General features: G+C 41.2%; 3 protein-coding genes across 3 annotated transcripts; all 3 read right to left on the reverse strand.

Moving 5' to 3' along the window:
- On the reverse strand, positions 1,370 to 2,304 carry LOC100522475 (olfactory receptor 4D10-like). The gene is given in 2 exon segments (XM_003122727.2): positions 1,370 to 1,659; positions 1,662 to 2,304. Coding segments are annotated over 2 exon segments (933 nt in total).
- LOC110259446 (olfactory receptor 4D9-like) lies at positions 11,281 to 12,216 on the reverse strand. Its single transcript, XM_021084647.1, has one exon. The coding sequence runs from the start codon at positions 12,214 to 12,216 to the stop codon at positions 11,281 to 11,283; it is 936 nt and encodes a 311-aa protein (XP_020940306.1).
- Positions 19,544 to 20,488, reverse strand: LOC100515706 (olfactory receptor 4D6). The gene has a single exon (XM_021085460.1). The coding sequence runs from the start codon at positions 20,486 to 20,488 to the stop codon at positions 19,544 to 19,546; it is 945 nt and encodes a 314-aa protein (XP_020941119.1).

Here is a 21,737-nt window from a genome sequence, read left to right on the forward strand (position 1 = left end):
TTCTTTTTAGGGCCATACCCGTGGCATATGGAAGTTTCCGACTAGGGGTCGAATCGGAGTTACAGCTGCTGGCCTGCACCACAGCCACAGCAACACAGGATCGGAGCCATGTTTGCGACCTGCATGACAGCTCATGGCCACACTGGATCCCAACCCACTGAGCAAGGTCAGGGATCGAACCCGTATCCTCAGGGATACTAGTGGATTCATTTGGCTGAACCATGACGGAAACTAATTCAAGCTCTGCTAACTTCAAGGCTGCTTCCTGGCATGTGGGCTTTAGATGGAAAAATCCTCAGGTAACAGATATTTAATTTATTCGTATTTTACAGTCAGAAGAGGAACTTCATTTGGGTATGTTTACTTTCTTAAGATGTAATTACTTTGTGAAAGACCTTATAGAATCCAATGTTAAAACTGCATTCTTTTTTTCTTTTAATTAAAGTTGTATTGAAATATAGTTGATTTACAAGATTGTGATCATTTCTGTACAACAAGGTGATTCAGTTATACAAGTACACATATCCATTCTTTTTCAGATTCTTTTCCCATGTAGGTTACAGCAGAATATTGGGCAGAGTTCCCTGTGCTATACAGCAGGTCTCTGTTGACTGTCCATTCTAGGTACAATCATGTGCACATGCTGATCCCAGACCCCCAGTCCATCGCTCCCCCGCCCCACGCCTGTCCCCTTTGGCAAATAGAAGTTTGTTTTCAAAGTCTGGGAGTCTGTTTCTGTTTTGTAAATAAATTCATTTGTATCTTTTTTTTTAGATTCCTTCCATATATAACTGATATCATATGGTGTCTGTCTTTCCAAACTGTGTTATTTTCTAATATGTCTCTGCTCTCTTCCTGTGAACAGTGTAGGAATGGGAATGTCTGGATATACAACATTTTTTTATGCCTTTTTAATTGAAAATTCATTTAGACAAGTGTAGATTCCCATGCAGTAGTAAAAAATAACATGAAGGATCCCAGCTTAGCTCACTTTCCCCCAATGATGGTTTCACAACATCGAGTTGTACATCTTAAATAGATGCCATTTTTACTTGTCATTACAACTCTGTAGAGCTGAAAAAACCCCTATGACTATCCGATGTGATAGGATGGTCTGAGTGTATGTGGATTCCATTTTCTTTCTCTCTTCCAAGGCTGCATAGCAAACGTGACATACATTTCTTTGGCTAACTATTTTGAAACACGAAACCCACTTTTTTTTAACATCATTATGGCACGACGATCACAATATTCATAAGTCATAGTATCTTAGCAGAAATATGAAAGTTAATCAGAAGTCCGTTAGTAAATATAGTTTATTTGATGCACAAACATTTTCAAAGATGGCCAGTGGGGGTGAGCTAGCAGTCTATCCCATGACAGAAGGCGCCAGTCTTCCCTTCAGTTTCCTCATGGCCGACATCATCTCGTGGTTCCTCAGGGTGTAGATCAAGGGGTTCAGCAGCGGGGAGATGACAGTGAAGGTGACAGAGATGGCCTTATCCGTGGGGAGGGCGGTGAAGGGCCGGGCGTAGACGTAGATGCAGGGCACGAAGTGCAGGGTCACCACGGCGATGTGGGAGGTGCAGGTGGAGATGGCTTTCCTCCTGGCCTCCCCCTGGTGAGACCTTAGTAATAATAATATGACCAGGTAGGACACCAGAGGAAGACGAACCACAGCGTGGTGAGCAGTCCATTGTTGGAAATCATCAGCAGCTCAAGAACAAAGGTGTTGGTGCAGGCGAGTTTGAGGACCTGGGGGACATCGCAGTAGAAAGTGTCAAGGACATTGGGTCCGCAGAAGGGGAGTGGCAGCAAGAGCGAAATCTGCACGATGGAGTGGGCAAAGCCCCCCACCCAGGAGGTCACTATTAACCCGATGCAACGGCCTCTGCTCATGATGGTCACGTAGTGTAGGGGCTTGGAGATGGCCACGTACCGATCTAATGCCATCACTGACAAAGAAAATACATCCACCCCTCCGATAAGGTGGAAGAAGAACATCTGGGTGAAGCAGCCGTTGTAGGAGATGGTCTTCCTTGGTGACAAAAGATCTGCCAGAACTTTGGGAGCTGTGATGGAGGAAAAGCAGATGTCGGCAATAGATAAATTACGGAGCAAAAAGTACATGGGGGTGTGCAGGCGAGACTCACAGGTCACGGTGATCATGATGAGGAGGTTTCCCAGCAGAGTTGTCATGTACACCAAGAGCAGGAAAAGAAATAAGACCAAGCTCAGTTCCTGGTCCTGGGTTAGGCCAAGGAAAATAAATTCTTTTACAGCAGTGCCGTTTCCCAGCTCCATTGAATTATCTTTTTTTCTCTTTTGTTTCAAGCTACTTGGTATGAAAATACTTGGCTATGTGTGTTTTCTCCTTCATCTCTTTTCCTTCTCCTTCTTCTAAAATGTTGTCTTCTTAAGCACATGAGTGCAACTCAGAATCTTTCCCACGTGGTGGTCGTATTCGTAATTTGTTGCGCTGTCCAAATTTCTAAGATAGCCTCACTTCAGTGATGCAATTACACAATCGCATGTGAAGTCATTCAATAATCCTTTTCCAGTAAAACTGTTTTTGGAAACATAAGCATTTGTGTTCAGTAGTGATATTTACATAGCCTATTTTATATGGATTTGTTTTGGTTTCAAAATTTTATTGTTATTATTTATTTTTCTGTTCTTTTAAATTGAACTATAGTTGCTGTACAATATTATATAAGTTTCTGGTGTACAACATAGTGCTACACAATTTTTAAAGTTTATATTCCATTTATGGTTGCTCCAAGATACTGGCTATATTCCTTATATTGTGCAATATATTCCTGTAGCATATTTTTTTGCCTGTTATTAAACATTTTTTTATTATGATTGATTTACAATGTTCTGTCAATTTCAGCTATACAGCAAAGTGACCCAGTCACACATGTATATACATTCTTTTTCTCACATTAGCCCCCATCAGATTCCATCACAAGTGATTATATATATATAGTTCTCTGCGCTATGCAGCAGGATCCCATTTAAATTTCATACAAATTTATTGACATCAAGAACTTTCTGAAGCCTTTTCTCATATTCAAACCATATCTTTGTATGTAAAGATAAGAAAGAGAAGTTCCTGTCTTGGCTCAGTGGTTAATGAATCTGACTAGCATCCATGAGGATGCAGGTTTGATCCCCGGCCTTGCTCAGTGGGTTAAGGATCTGGTGTTGCTGTGACCTGTGGTGTAGGCCAGTGGCTACAGCTCCAATTTGATCCCTAGCCTGGGAACCTCCACATGCTGTGGGTGTGGCCCTAAACAGCCAAAAAACAAAACAAAACAAAACAAAACAAAATAAAATAAAATAAAAGACATGACTCCAGCCATTGTGGACTTAGAGTCTACAAATCTAATATTTGTAAAAGCAAATATTCTGTTGTTCAGGAGGGTTTTATCTTGCCAAAATAGATGCTGTCTGTTTCTGATTACAATGTTGCTGTGGTATGAGTCAGTTTCCTTGCTCTTGGCTGTTTTATGTCAGATTTCTTAAAATTTCAGCCTATTGTTTTGTATAGGTAACTTGTTATTTTGATTCCTTTACCCTAATGAGATTATTTGTTTTATAATTATTTAAAAATATTTAACATTTGCTATTGAAAAACAGATGTGTAAATCCAAATCTCAAAGAACATTATAATTTTTCTTATTGTGGTTAAAACACAAACGTGAGAGCTACTCTCTTAATAAATTTTTAAGTGCATCATGTAGTTTTGTTAACTATGGCTGTGGTTTTGTACAGCACATCTTTAGAACACATATTCATCTTGTATAACTGACACGACCCTTGCTTGGGGAGGTGGGTAGAGAATAAAGATGGTGACCTACTTTCAAGAGGTGGTCCATGTCGCATCAGGCACACTCTCCTCTGCCTCTTTCCTTTGTGGACTGAAGCTAAAAGAGAGGAGGGAATCACACAACAGGGAGACACCCTGGTATCATTAGCATAATGCCCTTTTTTACATAAGCTGTTACTGATCACTTTTAGGAAATTTTATAATTGTTATCTGTTCCTCCTTATACTTAGCCAGTGAACACTTGCTACAATCTTCCAGTGCATATAGGTAACTTGGACCACATGATCAAAGAGTTTACAGCCTAAAAAAATGAATGATTTGTGCAAATTATGAATGTAACGCATGATCAAATGAGAGATGTATGATGAAGTGAAGATTTGGGTGGGATAGGAGATGGTGGGAGATGTCATGATTTTCATCAGTAACAAAAACAATTATCTTTAGAGAGCTTACTATCTGTGAAGAGGTATTAAAAGTTGATTATTTTCTTCTTTTGATTCTTCTTCTTCTTTTTTTTTTTTTTTTTTGTATTTTTAGGGCCGTACCCATGACATACAGACGTTCCCTGGATAGGGGTCAAATCAGAAATGTAGCTGCTGGCCTACACCATAGCTCTATTTGGTTGAAGGAAGGAATAGATAGAAATAAGATGGAAAGAAACAGTTTCTTTTTAAAAAGACCTTAAACAGTAACTTTTTAAATAACCTCTTCACATACACACACACACATACATGTAGAGTTTAATTTTGTATAACAAAAATGTCTCATGAAGTCTATCTGAAGATAAGCATTTGACAGAAAGGGACTCTGGAAGTCATGCCAAATGGCCCAAATTTTTGCATTCCTCTTAACACAACATCCCTCTTCCCAAAGGTTAACACGCACCTCTGCTGTCTTTGTCACTGAGAAGATCACCTTGGCTCTGAAACATTTAATATAACTGAGAAATATTAAGGTCAAACTATTTATACAAAATCAGTAACAACATCTTGATTTCACTATGCATAACTTTAACCTTAGCTAGACATTTAGAATGTCTTTACCTCATTCCTTGGATCCTGAAACTCCAAGTACAAATTGTATGCCGTGGGGTGGAGGGCAGAACAAAACACTGGTGACATTAATTCTTGAAAATTTTTTCTGAAGGTAAAGCCCTTTGGAGGACTAAATATCTTAGTGTTGGAGTTCCCTGGTGGCTCAGCCTGTTAAGGACTGGTGTTGTCACTGTGGTGGCTCAGGTCACTGCCGTGGTGTGGTTTCAATCCCTGGCCTGGGAACTTCCACATGCTGCAGGTGTGGCAAATATATATGTATGTATTAATCCGATCTAGCTATTATTTATCTGTCTGTCTGTCTGTCTATCTATCTATCTATCTATCTATCTATCTATCTATCTATCTATTTATCTATCTATCTATCTTAGTGTTTTTTCTCCCCTTTCAGGAGAGAAAGGGTAGATTCAAAGAATCACATCTTCAAGACTCTTCACTGTGTTCTTGTGTTATTCACAAATCCTTCAGCTTCAGGCCTAATATAAGAATTGGAAAGGAAATATTATTGGACAAGGAAGGGGAAGTCAAATGCCTGATTGTGCTGCTGGTGATGAATTTTCAATGGGAGTTACTAAAAGTCACTGAGACATGCATATGTACACACACACACACACACACGCATATGCGCGCACGCATACACACACACAGACATGGACACATTTTAATTGGTGTTCGAATTATTTGGAGGCAGTAGGTGAAATCTAGACCTTTATCCACAGCTCAATCAGAACTTTGTTAAAACGTGCCAGCTGCTGTTCCCAAGTGACTAAAAATGTCCAATTTGTATGGCTTTCAAGGCCCAGAGGACACCATAGACAAGAGAGTTTTAATTATATTACCAAAAACAGAAAGAAGAGAACTGGACCTCAAATCTTTCGTTATTAGTCCAGTTTCTCATTACACACAGGATGCTCAGTCTCATGAGTCCCCAGGTAGAGAAACACGACTTAGATGGTGTTTGGGGGCTGCGCAATTTTCTTGTTTTCCAACATCCCACTCATACCGAATCTTTCAATTTTGATTAAGTACGTTACTCTGAGATATCTCATACATTGAGCTAGATAAGCATGTTAATAAAGCTGTCCACACAATTATGTTAGTTATTCAGAATTAATTCAATTTATTAAATGGTTTCATCTTATGTAGAATGTACTTTCCCTGTTTCCAGAATGATAGTGGGCTTGGATTTACCTGCTTTTCCATTTTGTCTTAGTACATTAAACTAGTCAACAAAGATAAAAACTGCCTTGGACCCAGCGTAAATAAACAAACAAACAAATAAATAAACAAATAAATGGAGCTACAACAAGTTAAAGGGCGTCTGCAGAGCAAAAGACGTCATCAACAAATGAAAGGACAACACCCAGAATGGGAGAATATATCTGCCAATCATATATCAGATAAGGCATGTGAAAGTTCCCAGGCCAGGGATGGAAGCCATACCACAGCAGCCGCTGCTGTGACAAAAATGTATCCTTAACCCGCTGTGCCACAAGAGAACACCTCCATTTATTTTATTTATTTATTTATTCTATTTTAATTTTTTTGTCTTTTGTCTTTTTACCCCCCCCCCCCGGGTTGAATTGGAGCTATAGCTGCTGGCCCTGTGCCACAGCCACAGCAATGTGGGATTTGAGTTGTGTCTGCAGCCTACACTACAGATCACAGCAATACTGGATCCTTAACCCATTGAGCAAGGCCAAGGATTGAACCTGTGTCCTCATGGATGCTAGTCAGATTTGTTTATGTTGAGACATGACAGGAATTCTCCCTCCTCCATTTATTAAATTTTGCTTTTGTTGCTTATGTTTTTGGTGTCAGATCCAAAAGTATCATTGCCAAACCAATGTCAAAGAGATTTTCCCCTAATTTTTCTTCTAGGAGTTTTATAGGTTCAAGTTTCATGTTTAAATATATCTCCATCAAGTGAATGTTGTTGTTGTTGTTTTTAATTTTAGGGCCTCACTGGTGGTATATGGAGGACCTCAGGCTAGGGGTTGAATTGGAGCTGTAGCTGCTGGCCTATACCACAGCCACAGCAATACCAGATCCAAGCTGTGTCTATGACCTACACCACAGCTCACTGCAACGCTGGATTGTTAAACCCCTGAGTGAGACCAGGGGTCGAACCTGTGTCCTCATGGATGCTAGTTGGGTTCGTTTCCACTGAGCCACAACAGGAACTTCCATTCAAGTGAATTTTTGTGAGTGGTGTAAAATAGGGGTCCAATTTCATTTTTTAAATTGAAGTCTTCCGCCTTTTAAAATTTTATTTTTATTTATTTATGTATTTATTTTTTAGGACTGCACCTGTGGCATATGGAAGTTCCCTTTACTTCAGACTCACACTCTTCCATCCTATACAGAGTCCAGAAAGTGGTGACAGCTTGGGGTTGGCTTCTCTAGCCCATGAACTTGAGACTTGTGCATGAGTGTGGTGCTAATTCCTAGACTCTTGGAAGAAGCAAGTGGCCACCATCCTTTGTCAAGTCCCCCTCCCACCCCTGGCCCCTCTTCCTTGCATCTATCTTTCTCTCCTGCTTCCTTTTCGGCTCCTCTTCCTCTTCATCCCAGTTGAAACATCACTCTCGAATCAGTTTTCTATGGCTGCTGTAACAAAATTATCACACACTTAGTGGCTTAAACCAACATAAATTTATTATCTTGCAATTCTGTGGGTCAAAAATCTGACACGGGTCTTTCTGGAGGTTCTAGGGAAGAATCCACTCTCTTGGTTTTTCTCACTTCTGGCTACCCACATTCCTTGGCTGTGGGCTCTTCCATTTCTAAAGCCAGGTACTTCTCACATTGCATTAATCCAACTTTCTCTCTGTCTTCCCCTTCTACTTTTAAGGCCCTTGTGATGACATTGACCCTACCCAGATATTCTGGAATAACCTTCCTATTTTAAGGTCAGCTCATTAGCAAACTTAATTCCATTTACAACCATGATTTCCTTTGCCATGTGTTATAACATTCACAGATTCTGGGTACTAAGATGTTAACTATATTGTCTCCTATAACCCCTCATATTCTGTTTCTGTATTCGTTACCTGTCAATCGGGAACCTCCGAACTCTGAATGCTGAAAGATTTTTAAGGTCATTTAATAGTAAAAATCTGATCTGACCTGAACTAATTTTAAGTGGAAAAATTTGATCTGAATTAATATGAGGACATATCTACCTTTAATAAATTGCACATAGTGGGAATATTCACATATTTTCTTGCAGAAATTGATTTAAGTGTTTGGGTATTAGAGGCTCCCAATGGGATAAATGATATACTATATAATATATGCACTGAATTATCTTTCTAAAGCTAAGAAATTTTAAATTGCTCCTGGGCATCTATCTATAGAAAACCATGACTCGCAAAGACACATGTACTCCAATGTTCGTTGCAGCACTATTTACAATAGCAAAGACATGGAAACAACCTAAATGTCCATCGACAGAGGAGTGGATCCAGAAGATGTGGTACATATACACAAAGGAATATTACTCAGACATCAAAAAGAACGAAATACCAGCATTTTTAGCAACATGGATGGACCTAGAAACTATTATGCTAAGTGAAGTCAGCCATACAATGAGACACCAACATCCAATGCTTTCACTGACATGTGGAATCTGAAAAAAGGACATACTGAACTTCTTTGCAGAACAGATGCTGACTCACAGACATTGAAAAACTTATGGTCTCCGGAGGAGACAGTTTGGGGGGTGGGGGGATGTGCTTGGGCTGTGGGATGGAAATCCTGTGAAATCAGATTGTTATGATCACTATACAACTACAGATGTGATAAATTCATTTGAGTAATAAAAAATATATATATATATAAAAGAAATTTTAATTTGCAAGACCTATCTGCTCCAAATAAGTTAAAATAACGGGATGTGGTTCTGCATAAAGCCTAGAGTATAAAATCCTAGGACACTCTGGTTCAATCATTTCCATTTCCTTTGGCTTCCATAGAAATGTAAAGTCAGTTTTGTTTTGTTTTTTCCTTTTTAGAGCCACATGTGCTGCATATGGAAGTTCCCAGGCTATGGGTCAAATTAGAGCTGCAGCTGCCAGCCTACGCCACAACCACAGCAATGGCAAGATCCCAGCTGCATCTGCAACCTACACTACAGTTCACAGCAATGCCAGATCCTTAACTCACTGAGTGAGGCCAGGGATTGAACCCTCATCCTCATGGATACTAGTTGGATTCTTACTGCTGAACCACAAAGGAAACTCCTAAAGTTAGTTTTAAATACTAAAAAAACAAGATTAATTAGAATTTGGTATCATCTTCTTGCATGCATTATTTCATCCTTTTCTACATATTTGAAACACTTACTCATAGCTTCTTAGGGGTCAGGCAGTATTCTAGATACTGGCAACATAAAGGAGAATCAGATCTACTGATTTGAAGTTTTATGAGGTTTTAAAATGGACAGCGGTAGGAGAAATGATAAAGAAGTACATATAGGAAAAACAAGAGTATTTGTTGGGTTGAACATACATTTTTCCTTTTTCAACTAATCTAACTAGGTTATGCCTGAGGCAGTGGTATGAACACAGCATAGGTAGCTCCAGATTTTGGCCATTGTGGTAATTACATACTGGAGCTGTACAAATCAGATGGTGACTTAGAGGTCACATCCAATTTATCTCTTCCTCTTCCTTTGCAGCATCCAATTCTGACAAAGTTATCCAGGCACAAGGCAATGGAAATCTTTAAAAGCTAAGACTCTTTACACATACCAAATATTTGCAGGAGGTCTTGCCAGTGTATTTTACAGGTAGGTTGATTAAAAAGAAAGTCCAAAAGGGGAATGCGGTGGTGGGAGGGATAAATTAAAAGGTTGAGATTAATATACACACCCCTGATACCACCTCACACCAGTCAGAATGGCCATAATTAATAAATTCACAGATAACAAATGCTGGAGGGGGTGTGGAGAAAAGGGAACTCTCCTGCACTGTTGGTGGGAATGTAAGCTTGTACAACCACTGTGGAGAACAGTATGGAGGTACCTTAGAAATCTATACATAGAACTACCATATGATCTAGCAATCCCACTCTTGGCCATATATCTGGATAGAACTTTCCTTAAAAAAGGCACATGCACCAGCATGTTCATTGCAGCCGTATTCACAATAGCCAAGACATGGAAACAACCCAAATGTCCATCCACGGATGATTGGATTAGGAAGATGTGGTATATATACACAATGGAATACTACTCAGCCATAAAAAAGAACGACATAATGCCATTTGCAGCAACATGGATAGAACTAGAGAGTCTCATCCTGAGTGAAGTAAGTCAGAAAGAGAAAGACAAATACCGTATGATGTCACTCATATCTGGTATTTAATATCCAGCACAAATGAACATTTCCACAGAAAAGAAAATCATGGACTTGGAGAATAGACATGTGGTTGCCAAGGGAGAGGAGGAGGGAGTGGGGTGGTTGGGGAGCTTGGGGTTAATAGATGCAGACTATTGCCTTTGGGATGGATTAGCAATGAGATCCTGCTGTGTAGCACTGGAAACTATGTCTAGTTACTTATGATAGAGCATGATAATGTGCAAAAAACAGAATGTGTACATTTATGTGTAACTGGGTCACCATGCTGTACAGTAGAAAACAAAAAATTGTTTTGGGGAAATAACTATTAAAATAATAATAATAATAATAATAATAATAATAATAAATATACACCACTATATATAAAATAGATAAGTAACAAGGACCTACTCCATGGCACAGGGAAATCTACTCAATATTCTATAATAACCTACATGGGAAAAGAATCTGTAACTGATTCACTGTGCTGTACACCTGAAAATAACCTGTAGCTGATTTACTGTGCTGTATACCTGAAATTAACTCAACATTGTAAGTCAACTATACTCCAATAAAATTTAAGAAAGGATGGTCCAAATTTGCTGACAAAACAGAAGTGTTCAAGCAGAATGTTTGCAGACTGTGTTTAGTACATAGCATGTACTTGATAAATAGTCATAGAGTAACTGTTGTTGAACTGGGACCAAGCTACTGGATGCCTGCTACATGGAGACGGATGTCCCTGTTGTCTATTACATGCCTGGACATTGCAGTGCTAGCCTTTACCTCATTACCTGGACACACGATTTCTACTATGGTTCACAGTTGAGCCCTGCTTGCTGTCACTTACTCTTCAAACACTATGTTCTTCCCTATAACTTCCTTCTGGTGTTTCTTTTCAAAGACTGTGTTCCAGGTTACTGATCCTTTGTATCTGTGCCATCCTGGTATAGTTAATTGTTAGGTATGGTTGAGCCCCAATGTATGACAGCTAATAATTTAAGAAAATATTTCAATTATATACTTGCATCTTGATCTGCAGTCTATAATGAGGCTATCCCCTTGCAGAAAGCATGAGTCTTCCATTCAGTCTCCTCATGGCTGACTTCATCTCCTGGTTCCTCAGGGTGTAGATCATGGGGTTCAGGACAGGGATGATGACAGTGAAGGTGATGGAGACAGCTCTGTCCATGGGGAGGGCAGTGAAGGGCCGGGCATAGACATAGATGCAGGGTACGAAGTGCAGGGTTACCACGGTGATATGGGCGGTGCAGGTGGAGATGGCTTTCTTTCTGCCCTCACCCGAGTGAGACCTCAGCATCACGAGGATGACTGTGTAAGACACAAGAAGAAGGACAAACCACAGGGTCGTGACTAAGCCATTGTTGGAAATCATCAGCAGCTCCAGAACAAAGGTGTCGGTGCAGGCGAGTTTGAGGACCTGGGGGACATCACAGTAGAAGCCATCCACAACGTTGGGTCCACAGAAGGGGAGTGGGAGCAGCAGGGAGACCTGCACGATGGAGTGGACAAAGCCCCCCAGCCAGGAGGCCACAATGAGGGCGGTGCACCGGCCCCTGCTCATGACAGTCACATAGTGCAGGGGCTTGGAGATGGCCACGTAGCGATCGAAGGCCATCACGGAGAGAGAGAAAATATCTGCCCCACCGAGGAGGTGGAAGAAGAACATCTGTGTGATGCAGCCGTTGAAGGAGATGGTCTTTCTCCTGGAAAGAAGGTCTACCAGGACCTTGGGGGCAGTGATGGAGGAGAAGCAGATGTCCAAGACGGAGAGGTTGCGGAGCAGGAAGTACATGGGGGTGTGCAGGCGAGACTCCCAGGTCACCGTGACCATGATGGCAAGATTTGCTAACACAGTTGTTACATAAACTGTAGATAAGAAGAAAAACAAGAGCAAGCTCAACTCTTGAGACTGGGTAATTCCATAAAAAATAAATTCAGACACCCTGGTATGATTTCTCAAGGCCATTGGATGATATTTTTTCCTCCACGTACAGCTTTAAAGGAAATAATGATATTACTAAAGCAATGAAATCAAGCAAAGATTTATCTCATGGATAAATTGAACATACATAATTTTAAAAAATCACATGTTTTATTCTACATGAACTTACTGTATTACCCAGGGAAATCACTCAGTTCCACCTGCTTCAGCTCCCCTATTAGTATAAGTTATAGGTTTGTTTCCCTATTATAATCAGTGGGGGCCCTTGGGTTCTGTTAAAGTCTACCCCAAGAAGTTGCTGAGAAAGAGAACTTAGGGAAGGTTTTGTGGAAGTGGTTGTGGGTTCCCTACATCTTCATGAATCAGAGACACTCTGATTTTATTCACTTTCTACTTTGTTCCTATGGCTTAAACATCATTAAAATAAATCAATCCTTAAATGCCTTAGCGGCCCAAGAAATAGCAACAATAACAACAACAACAACAACAAAAAAGACAAAAAAGACAAAAAAAAAAAAAATGCCTTTCAGCAACAACATGATAGGGATCGATTTCAATAGCATGTTATAGTTTTAAAAGCAACTGCACATCTAATTTCAATAAAATTTCCTAACATTCTTCTGAGTTTTGTGGGAAGGCATTATCTTTCCCACTTCAACAATAGCGAATCTGAACTCAATAAGCATAAATTGATTTTCAAGGTCATACAGAAAATCAGTGTCAGAGAGAAGGTAACACAAATGTCTTCCATTTCTTAGTCCTAGGATCTTTCCACTATACTACACTGCCTGCCAGTTTCATAATACATAAATCCAAAAATAATTTGTGTAAGGGACTCTGTACAGGAATTTTCTAGCACCTTCCAAAGTGAATTTCATCACTCCCTCAATTTCCACTCTCCATCACAATGGGATTTTAGACTATTGTTCTTCTATCACCTTTCAGAAATGTCTCTTTAATTTCAGTTCATAAACACTCAGGGGTTGGGGTTTAACACAAAGAATATGACAAAGATGGTGATGGTTCAGTCCATAAGGAAGACAGCAAAGGTCCAGGCTTGCATCCACAGAGAAATGTCATGAAATGCAAGTTACCACAGTGAAATATTCGGTCCAGGTAAATGCGGATTTCCTCCCGTGCCGTTTCTATACAATTAAGCAGTTTCTGGTGAGCTTGCAATTTGCATTTCCTGAGGGAGTACAAAATAACACAGGATATAGGCAAAGGTGGCTCCCAGTTCCTGGAGACCTGTTGGTTCTTTTACTGTAGAGTCCTTGTTGGGGAAGAAAGAGGGAATTCATTATATTTTTCCCACGTGAGTCAGGAGTAGGCAACGTTTTATGGCTTGAGAATTAATTTAGGAAAAATCATGTTCTTGAATAAGCTTAACAAATATGTGTAACGTCACATAGGAAGCTAGTGGTGAAGTCTTTTAGCCCAATACATATTTCACCCATGTCAGTTCATATTCTGCCCATGTCAGTTCCACAGTTTCTGAGAAGACTTATGATGGTGGAAATGGTGAAAAGATAAAAATTAACTCAGAGAAAAAAAAAAAGATCCTCAGCCTTAGCATCTCTCTGAATTACTAAAACCTCTATATAGAGAGATGGTCCCTAGATTAGTGCCCGGCTGGAAAGCATCCTACTTAGTTTGTGTTGAAACAAACTTTCAGAGCCTTGAGAAATTATGTGGATGAATAAACAAAAACCACACATTGTTAGAGTTCCCTGGTGCTTCAGTGGATTAAGGATCCAGTGCTGTCACTGCTGTGGCTCTGGTTACTGCTGTGGTGCTGGTTTGATCCATGATCAGGGAACTTCCACACACCACGGGAGCGGCCAAATGATTGCACCAATAGTGGATGGAGCCCCTATTCTCACAGATACTAGGTCAGGTCCTTAACCTGCTGAGTCACAACAGGAACTGCAAAAACCCACCACAATTTGCCTCTCATTTGGTCTGGAGGACAGGACTACTTGTTTTGTTTCTCCAGTTTAGCCAGTCTTTGTGGACTTAATCACCTCCACAGCCTGTACTGATAGGTAGCACGTTTTATCTCAAAGACTTCTCTGAGTTACCCACATTGCAAGGACACTGGACACTGTGTCACATCTCTCCTAAGGATTCTACTGTCTTCATGGCTCTCCACGTGCCCCTTCTCTTCAGCCTCAGTTAAACACTTACCATTTCTGCTTAGATGGTTGTAGGAATTCCCAAACTGGTCTTTGGTGTTGTCGTCTCTAACTACATCCTCTCTGTTGTTTCCAGAAATATAAGTCACAAATGGGGTCATTTATTCCTTTGTTTGAAAATTTTCCATGGCTCTCTATTGCCTACAAAACATCAAACTCCTCCAATAGCAACCAAGAGTTTTTTCCATCTTGGCGGTTATCTAGTGCCCTGTTTCCTTCAATCTTGTTTCAGATCTTTAAATGTTATGCAAATTCTTGCTGGCTCCTGCCTTTGGATCTGTGTTCCTGTTGTTATCTCCACCCACCATGTCCTCCTCACTCTTAGACTCTCCTCCTTGACGAGCACTGAGTTTTCATCATTCAGGTCCAGAGTCCCCTCTTCTCTGAAAAATTTCCTAATATCCTTTTATGACCATAATTCCCTGCACTGACTTTTCTTCTGGCATAGATAATGGTTTATTCCATCTGATTTCTACTATGTTTATATTTCCTTAGTTCTTTATAGTTTCCCTCAAGTTCATCCTGTCTGCTTAGTGTTTCATCCATCCCAATGTCATCAAAGCCTTACTTAGTTTGGGGCACATGTTCAGTGCTCAATAATTTTTTTTTCAATTAATGAATAAACTTCACTCATAAGTGTGCATCATGACTTATAAGCATGGGCAATGGAGTGTGAGTGAGCAAGAAGTATCTTGACAAACATAGCCTAAGAAACCCTTTCATTAATGTCTTTGGACTGGCTTCAGGCATACCAGATAGAGATTTATTTTCTGATCCAGGCTTTAAAATATCTCTGTGACCTTGAGAAAGTCATGCTGCCTCTCTGGCCTCAGATCTTCAGTTGTAAAATGTGCAGACAGTTTAGTATGAAGTAGTCTGATGCAGGATCTAGTGTGATTCGGGGTAAGACAAGGGGTTTGGAGGCACCCTGGGATTGGAATTCTGCCTCTGCCTCCTTTGTTACTCAGAGCAAGTCCTTTATTTTCCTTTAATTTCCTCCTCTGTAAACTGGGAAGCATAGCACTTACTTCACTGGGTAGCATGAGGAGTAACTATAATCATGTTTCGTAAAGTACCCAGAACATAATAGGCATTCGATTAACTCATTTCCTTTCTCTTTCCCTGAAAATACAGTGCCTGCCCTGAAGGGTTATTTATGAGGACAGTTGCAGAATGTAAAATGCTACTCAACAGAAGAACAGCTTCTCTTTGAACCAACTTGCTTACTTTATTCCAGTGAACTTGTGTAAATTAACCAAGTGGACCAGAGACTTCAGCGCTGGGTTATCGAGTTTGGGACTTAAGGCAAAAGAGACTCAGTGAGTCATGGGCAATGTAACTATACCCAGCTGCCTCTGCAACCTCCATAGTTTTTAAGGGAATTTGGGCTTAAAATCATGGTTTTTAAGGAAGCACCCATCTTGTGGAAAGAGGCTCTGTGACAAATCCTAAGCTGGAACAAAATCTGCTCCTTATATGCAACTCAATCACTTCACCAAATACAAACTGCTTTATCTCTTACCATGTGGTGGCGTCCTCTTCTTCTTAGGAAGACATTCCTCCTTACCCAATATTTTTAACATCCACTTTGTTTTCTGTCGCTGAAGTTTTCAGCTATTTGTGCGCTATCTTACACACTGGGTGTACTTTTCATGCTCATACCATTCATGTGTGGTCTGCAATGACTCACATTCTGACGGTTCAATATCCTTACCTAAATTCTTCAGCAGCCAATCAGGAAATGACACATTTTGAGACTGGGTAGCTGGGCCTCAGGTTATATGATGCTAAGAAATAGCGTGATAGAAGGTGAAGTTCTTCTGAAGATTAGTAATACTGGACTTCAACATCTTCTCTTCACCCTTCTTGTTGGAAACTCCAGACTCAGGAAGTCATGTCACTATGGCTCTTCTGCTTGTCCCAATGTGTCCCTGCTAGGCTTAGTCTCTCAGGCCCAAGCCTAATATGAGAATTAGCCAAGAGAATCTTATTGGATGTGAGTCTGGAAACAGAATGGACATTCTTCTGCTAGCGTTGGAGTTCCAGTGGGGATTATTAAATCTTTGCTAAGTCATTACCACACAAAGTACACACACACACACACACACACACACACACACACACACACACACACACATAAACATGAAGGTGTTTCAAACGTTTCAATAACTTCCAAATTCTTGCAAGGCCCCAGAAGACATAAATCTATATAGTGTGTGATTTTGTCAGTATTGGGGATATATTTGTATGAACATTTAATGTGATATGATCATTCATTCTCAATGTGGGCATCATGCCCAATGGGGCAAAAACTGGTTCTTGGGGGCCAAAAAAACCCTTAGATATAACAGTGATCTGTGGTTCTTCAGAGAACCTCAGTACATAAAAAGATATATAATATATCTTTCAGAGTAAGTTTTCTTGAGGGAGAGCAATTAGGAAAAACATCTAATAAAGATCCTTTGGTGGTGGAGGGGAATGAGTTAATTTTATTTATTTATTTATTTATTTATCCTTTTTATGGCCACACCTGAGGCACATGGTAGTTCCTGGGCCAGGGGTCGAATCAGAGGCAGCAGCTGCTGGCCTATGCTACAGCCTCAGAAACACCAGATCTGAGTTGAATCTGTGACCTACTCTGTGGCTTGCGGCAACACTGGATGCTTAACCCACGGAGTGAGGCCAGGGATTGAACCGGCATCCTCAAGGACAGAGACTATGTCAGTTTCTTAACCCACTGAGCTGCAACAGCAATTCTAGGGGGCAATAATTTTTAAAATTTTGAGAAGCCCTGGCAATAAGGTTAAGAGTCTTGGACCAATGTCTCTGTCTTGTAAGACACAGAGAAGATACCGATGTGCGCCACCTATAAGGACTTTTTTAGCTAAATATGAGCCCATCTCAACAATTTGCAAAAAACTGTTCTGTACGTTTCAATTTCCTCAGCTTCCTTATTCCTCTTGACCAATTCTTTAATGACGATTGGAGACAGAAGGTGCAATTGGATGTGAGCATAGAGAGAAAAAGGATATTTACTGTCTCTTTGCAGATTTACTTCCTTGGAATTCTTCTCTTGGGAGAGAAGAGGACTATAACATAGACCCAGTGACTATTCTTTTTTTTTTTTTTTTTGTCTTTTTGCTATTTCTTTGGGCCGCTCCCGAGGCATATGGAGGTTCCCAGGCTAGGGGTTGAATCAGAGCTGTAGCCACTGGCCAACATCAGAGCCACAGCAACGCGGGATCCGAGCCGTGTCTGCAACCTACACCACAGCTCACGGCAAAGCCGGATCGTCAACCCACTGAGCAAGGGCAGGGACCGAACCCGCAACCTCATGGTTCCTAGTCAGATTCGTTAACCACTGCGCCACAACGGGAACTCCCCAGTGACTATTCTTAAGTGACCCTGTATAAGGTTACTGTATACAGTATTTTTTTTTTATTTTTATTTATTTATTTATTTATTTTTTTACTCTCCTGGTACACAAAATGGGTCTTGAGTGTATGAAAAGTTATTCCTTAGGTATTTTTTTTTATACCAGAGTGATTTGCTTGAATTTCCTATGCATACATAGATGAAAACTATAGTTTTGCTCCAGCTCTAAAAGCCTTGGGGCGAAATAGAAACAGGGGATAGAGGTAAGAGTTAAGAAGGAAGTTCAGGTTAACATAAAATAAATGTGGATTCTGTGCAGATATATCCCCAAATTGTTAATTTCTCTCTCTCTCTTTTTTTTTTTTTTTGCTTTTTAGGGATGCGCTGTAGGCATAAGGAGGTTCCTAGGCTAGGGGTTGAATTGGAGCTACAGCTGCCGACTTAGTGACAGACACAGCAATGTGGGATCTGAGCCGAGTCTGTGACCTACACCACAGCTCATGGCAACACTGGATCCCCAACCCACTTAGCGAGGCCAGGGATGGAACCTGCATCTTCATGGATACTAGTCAGCTTCGTTTCCGCTGAGCCATGACGGGATCACCTGTAATTCTTTTGAGATTAATTTTAGTGGGAAAAAATGTAGAATGGACTTGAGCATAGGAAATGCTTGGTCCATGTATATAGATTCGTTCATGTATATATCTGACTTAACACAACTTAAACTGTTCCTTCTCTTTTCACTAATTCATGAACTACTTTGAAGACTGCACTCACAATATTAAGTCAGGAAGTGATTCTAATAATCCACTGAAAACAGCAGCACCACTAGAGAGAGAATGTATGAAATAAACACATTCATATTCTGTTTATATGCATATTTAGGAGCAGACGTGTAGACAATAGGGAACATTGTGTGCCTGATCGTTCTCAGGAGTGGTGCTATATTTTGCAGCTATAATGCTCTCAACATTTATCATGTTTCATTCTCATGACAACATTGTGTGTAGACAATGCTATTTCCACCTTGCAGGTGGAGAAAATGAGGTCCGATATGTTGGCTTGAGAGCCACAGAGCACACCAAAATAGTATTTAGGGATTTTTTTTTTTCTGTCTTTTTAGCGCCGCATCCAGGGCATACAGAGGTTCCCAGGCTAGGGGTCAAATCGGAGAGGTAGCTTCCAGCCTACACTACAGCCACAGCAACACTGGATCCAAACTTCATCTTAGACCTACACTACAGCTCATGGCAATGCCAGATCCTTAACCTAATGAATGAGGCCAGGGATCGAACCCACGTCCTCATGGATACTAGTCAGGTTCATTAACCACTGAACCATGATGGGAACTCCAACATTTAGGTTATTGATTTCAACCACATGCCCCATACTTCTCCCCAGTCCATAATCCCCTAGCTGATGTTTGATCTCACCTCTTCCTTTTGTTCTTATATTATCTCTAATTGGAGTTCCTGTTATGGCTCAGTGGGTTAAGGACCTGACGTTTTCTCTGTGAGGATGCAGGTTTGATCTCTGGCCTTGCTCAGTGGGTTAAGGATCCAGTGTTGCCACAAGCTGTGGCACAGGTTGCAGCTGCAGCTCCAATTGGACCTCTGGCCTGGGAACTTCCATATGTGGCAGGTGAGGTCATAAAAAGATCAAAAAGAATTTAGTGGCTCTGGGGATATAGACAAATGACTGTAGAGAAAGAGCCAGCTGTCTCTGACCCTTAGGTTAGCAGCGAGGTAACCAACTCAGATTTCCAGGCTCCATCTGACTGCTCATCCCAATTTATTGCTTTCAAAAGGCCCAAGCCACCTCTGCATTCTCTTCATGGCTGACTTCATCTCCTGGTTCCTCAGAGTGTAGATCATGGGGTTCAGCATGGGGGTGAGGACTGTGTTACTGATGGACACAGCTGTGTCCATGGGCAGCGTAGAGAAGGGCCGGCAGTAGATGTACACGCAAGGCACGAAATGAAGAGTCACCACCAGGATGTGGGAGGTGCAGGTGGAGAGGGCTTTGTTCCGGCCCTCCCCAGAATGAGATCTCAGCATCACCAGAATGCTCGTGTAGGACCCCAGGAGCAAGAGCAACCACAGCAGGGTCACCAGCCCATTGTTAGAGATCATGAGCAGCTCCAGAGCAAAGGTGTCGGTGCAGGCCAGCTTAACCACCTGGGGCACGTCACAGTAGAAGGCAACCAGGACATTGGGGCCACAGAAGGGGAGTGGAAGCATCAGAATAATCTGAACAATGGAGTGCAAACCACCACCCACCCAGGAAGCCACCACCAAGGCCAACCACAACTCTCTCCTCATAATGGTTACATAGTGCAGAGGTTTGGAGATTGCAAGGTATCTGTCATAGGCCATCACAGAGAGGAAAAAAATATCTGCCCCACCAGCAAAGTGGAAGAAAAAGATCTGAGCCATGCAGCCATCGTAGGAGATGGCTTTCCTCTCTGATAAAAGATCCACCAGGAATTTGGGAACGGTGACAGATGAAAAAGCAATGTCCAGGACAGATTTGTTCCGCAGGAGAAAGTACATGGGAGTGTGGAGGGGGGACTCGCAGGTGATGGTCACTACAATGAGGGCATTGCCCAGCACAGTTGCTACATAAACAGCAAGGAAAGCCACAAACAAGAAAAGCTCCAGTTCCCGGAAGTGAGTGATTTCCAGGAAGACAAATTCCTTCACGTTGGTGTGGTTGCTCTGGACCATGATGGGGAGATACCCTCTTCTAGATCTACTTTGGGAGAAGATAATTTAGAGTTAGGAGTGTGAAGTCCTGAGGCGACCACATCATTTATCATATATTGTTATAAGGTTCTTTTAAGCATTTAGATCATTGTGCCTACTAAGCAAAACCGAGCTAGAGTCTCCCCCCCCTTTTTTAGTCACACCCATGGTAGGTGGAAGTTCCCCAGGCCAGGGATCAAACTCACACTGCAGTTGCAACCTGCACTGCATCTGGGGCAATGCTGGATCCCACTGCACTACACAGGAACTTCCCAGGGTTTTCCTTTTTGCAGCCTGAAAATTCTTTTTTTTTTTTTGGGGGGGGGTGTCTTTTTGTCTTTTTAGGGCTGCACTGATGGCATATGGAGGTTCCCAGGCTAGGGGTCTAATCGGAGCTGTAGCTGTTGGCCTACACCACAGCCATAGCAATGTGGGATCTGAGCGCATCTTTGACTTACACCACAGCTCCTGGCAACACCAGATCCTTAACCTACTGAGTGAGGCCAGGGGTCGAACCTGCAACCTCATGGTTCCTAGTTGGCTTCGTTAGCCACTGAGCCACGATGGGAACTCCTAGAATGAGTTTTAATACAAAAAAAAAATCCTATAATTTGCATGTGTCTTGAGAAGCTGAGTATTTTACAGGAGAGGCAGCAGATTTCAGTCAGCCTAAGTCTTTTAGTTCTAAATGACATATTTCAAGAATTGCACATGAGCGTTTTACTTCTTAGGGGCTGCAGACAAAACCCTATCGAAGTCATAAGGTTATATGTGTGCTAAGCTGAAGGTGCCTGCAATCCCATTTTCAGTATGTCCTCACCTACCTTTGCATTAGAAAGGTGAGCCTGCCAGTTTCCCCATCTTCACTGTCTGCTCTTCTCCCAAACACATGCACAATCCACACTGCTCCCTTAGACACTGGATTGGAAGTCTAATGATATAATAATCAGCATAGGGAATAGTGTCAGGTATTTGTAGGAAAAAATAATTTTCACTGGAGAAACTGGCAGTTTCAGATGCCATGGGAGTTATTAAAAAGTTAATAAGCTATGTGTATCTATATTGGAATTTTCCAATCTCATTTTCAGTTATTGCTTTCTAGTTTAATTCCACTGTGGTCTGAGAGCATACTTTGTATGATTTTTGAATAGAATGGTTTATGGCCCTGAATGTGGTCTGTTCTTGTAAATGTTCTATGGAAGCCTAAGAAGAATGTATATTATGCTATTGT

Source organism: Sus scrofa, chromosome 2 (assembly GCF_000003025.6).
Source record: "Sus scrofa isolate TJ Tabasco breed Duroc chromosome 2, Sscrofa11.1, whole genome shotgun sequence".
NCBI classification, from domain to species: domain Eukaryota; kingdom Metazoa; phylum Chordata; class Mammalia; order Artiodactyla; family Suidae; genus Sus; species Sus scrofa.

Coding starts and splice junctions, on each gene's coding strand:
- LOC110259446 (XM_021084647.1), bottom strand. CDS start 12,216: ATGGCCTTGAGAAATCATACCAGGGTGTCTGAATTTATTTTTTATGGA.
- LOC100515706 (XM_021085460.1), bottom strand. CDS start 20,488: ATGGTCCAGAGCAACCACACCAACGTGAAGGAATTTGTCTTCCTGGAA.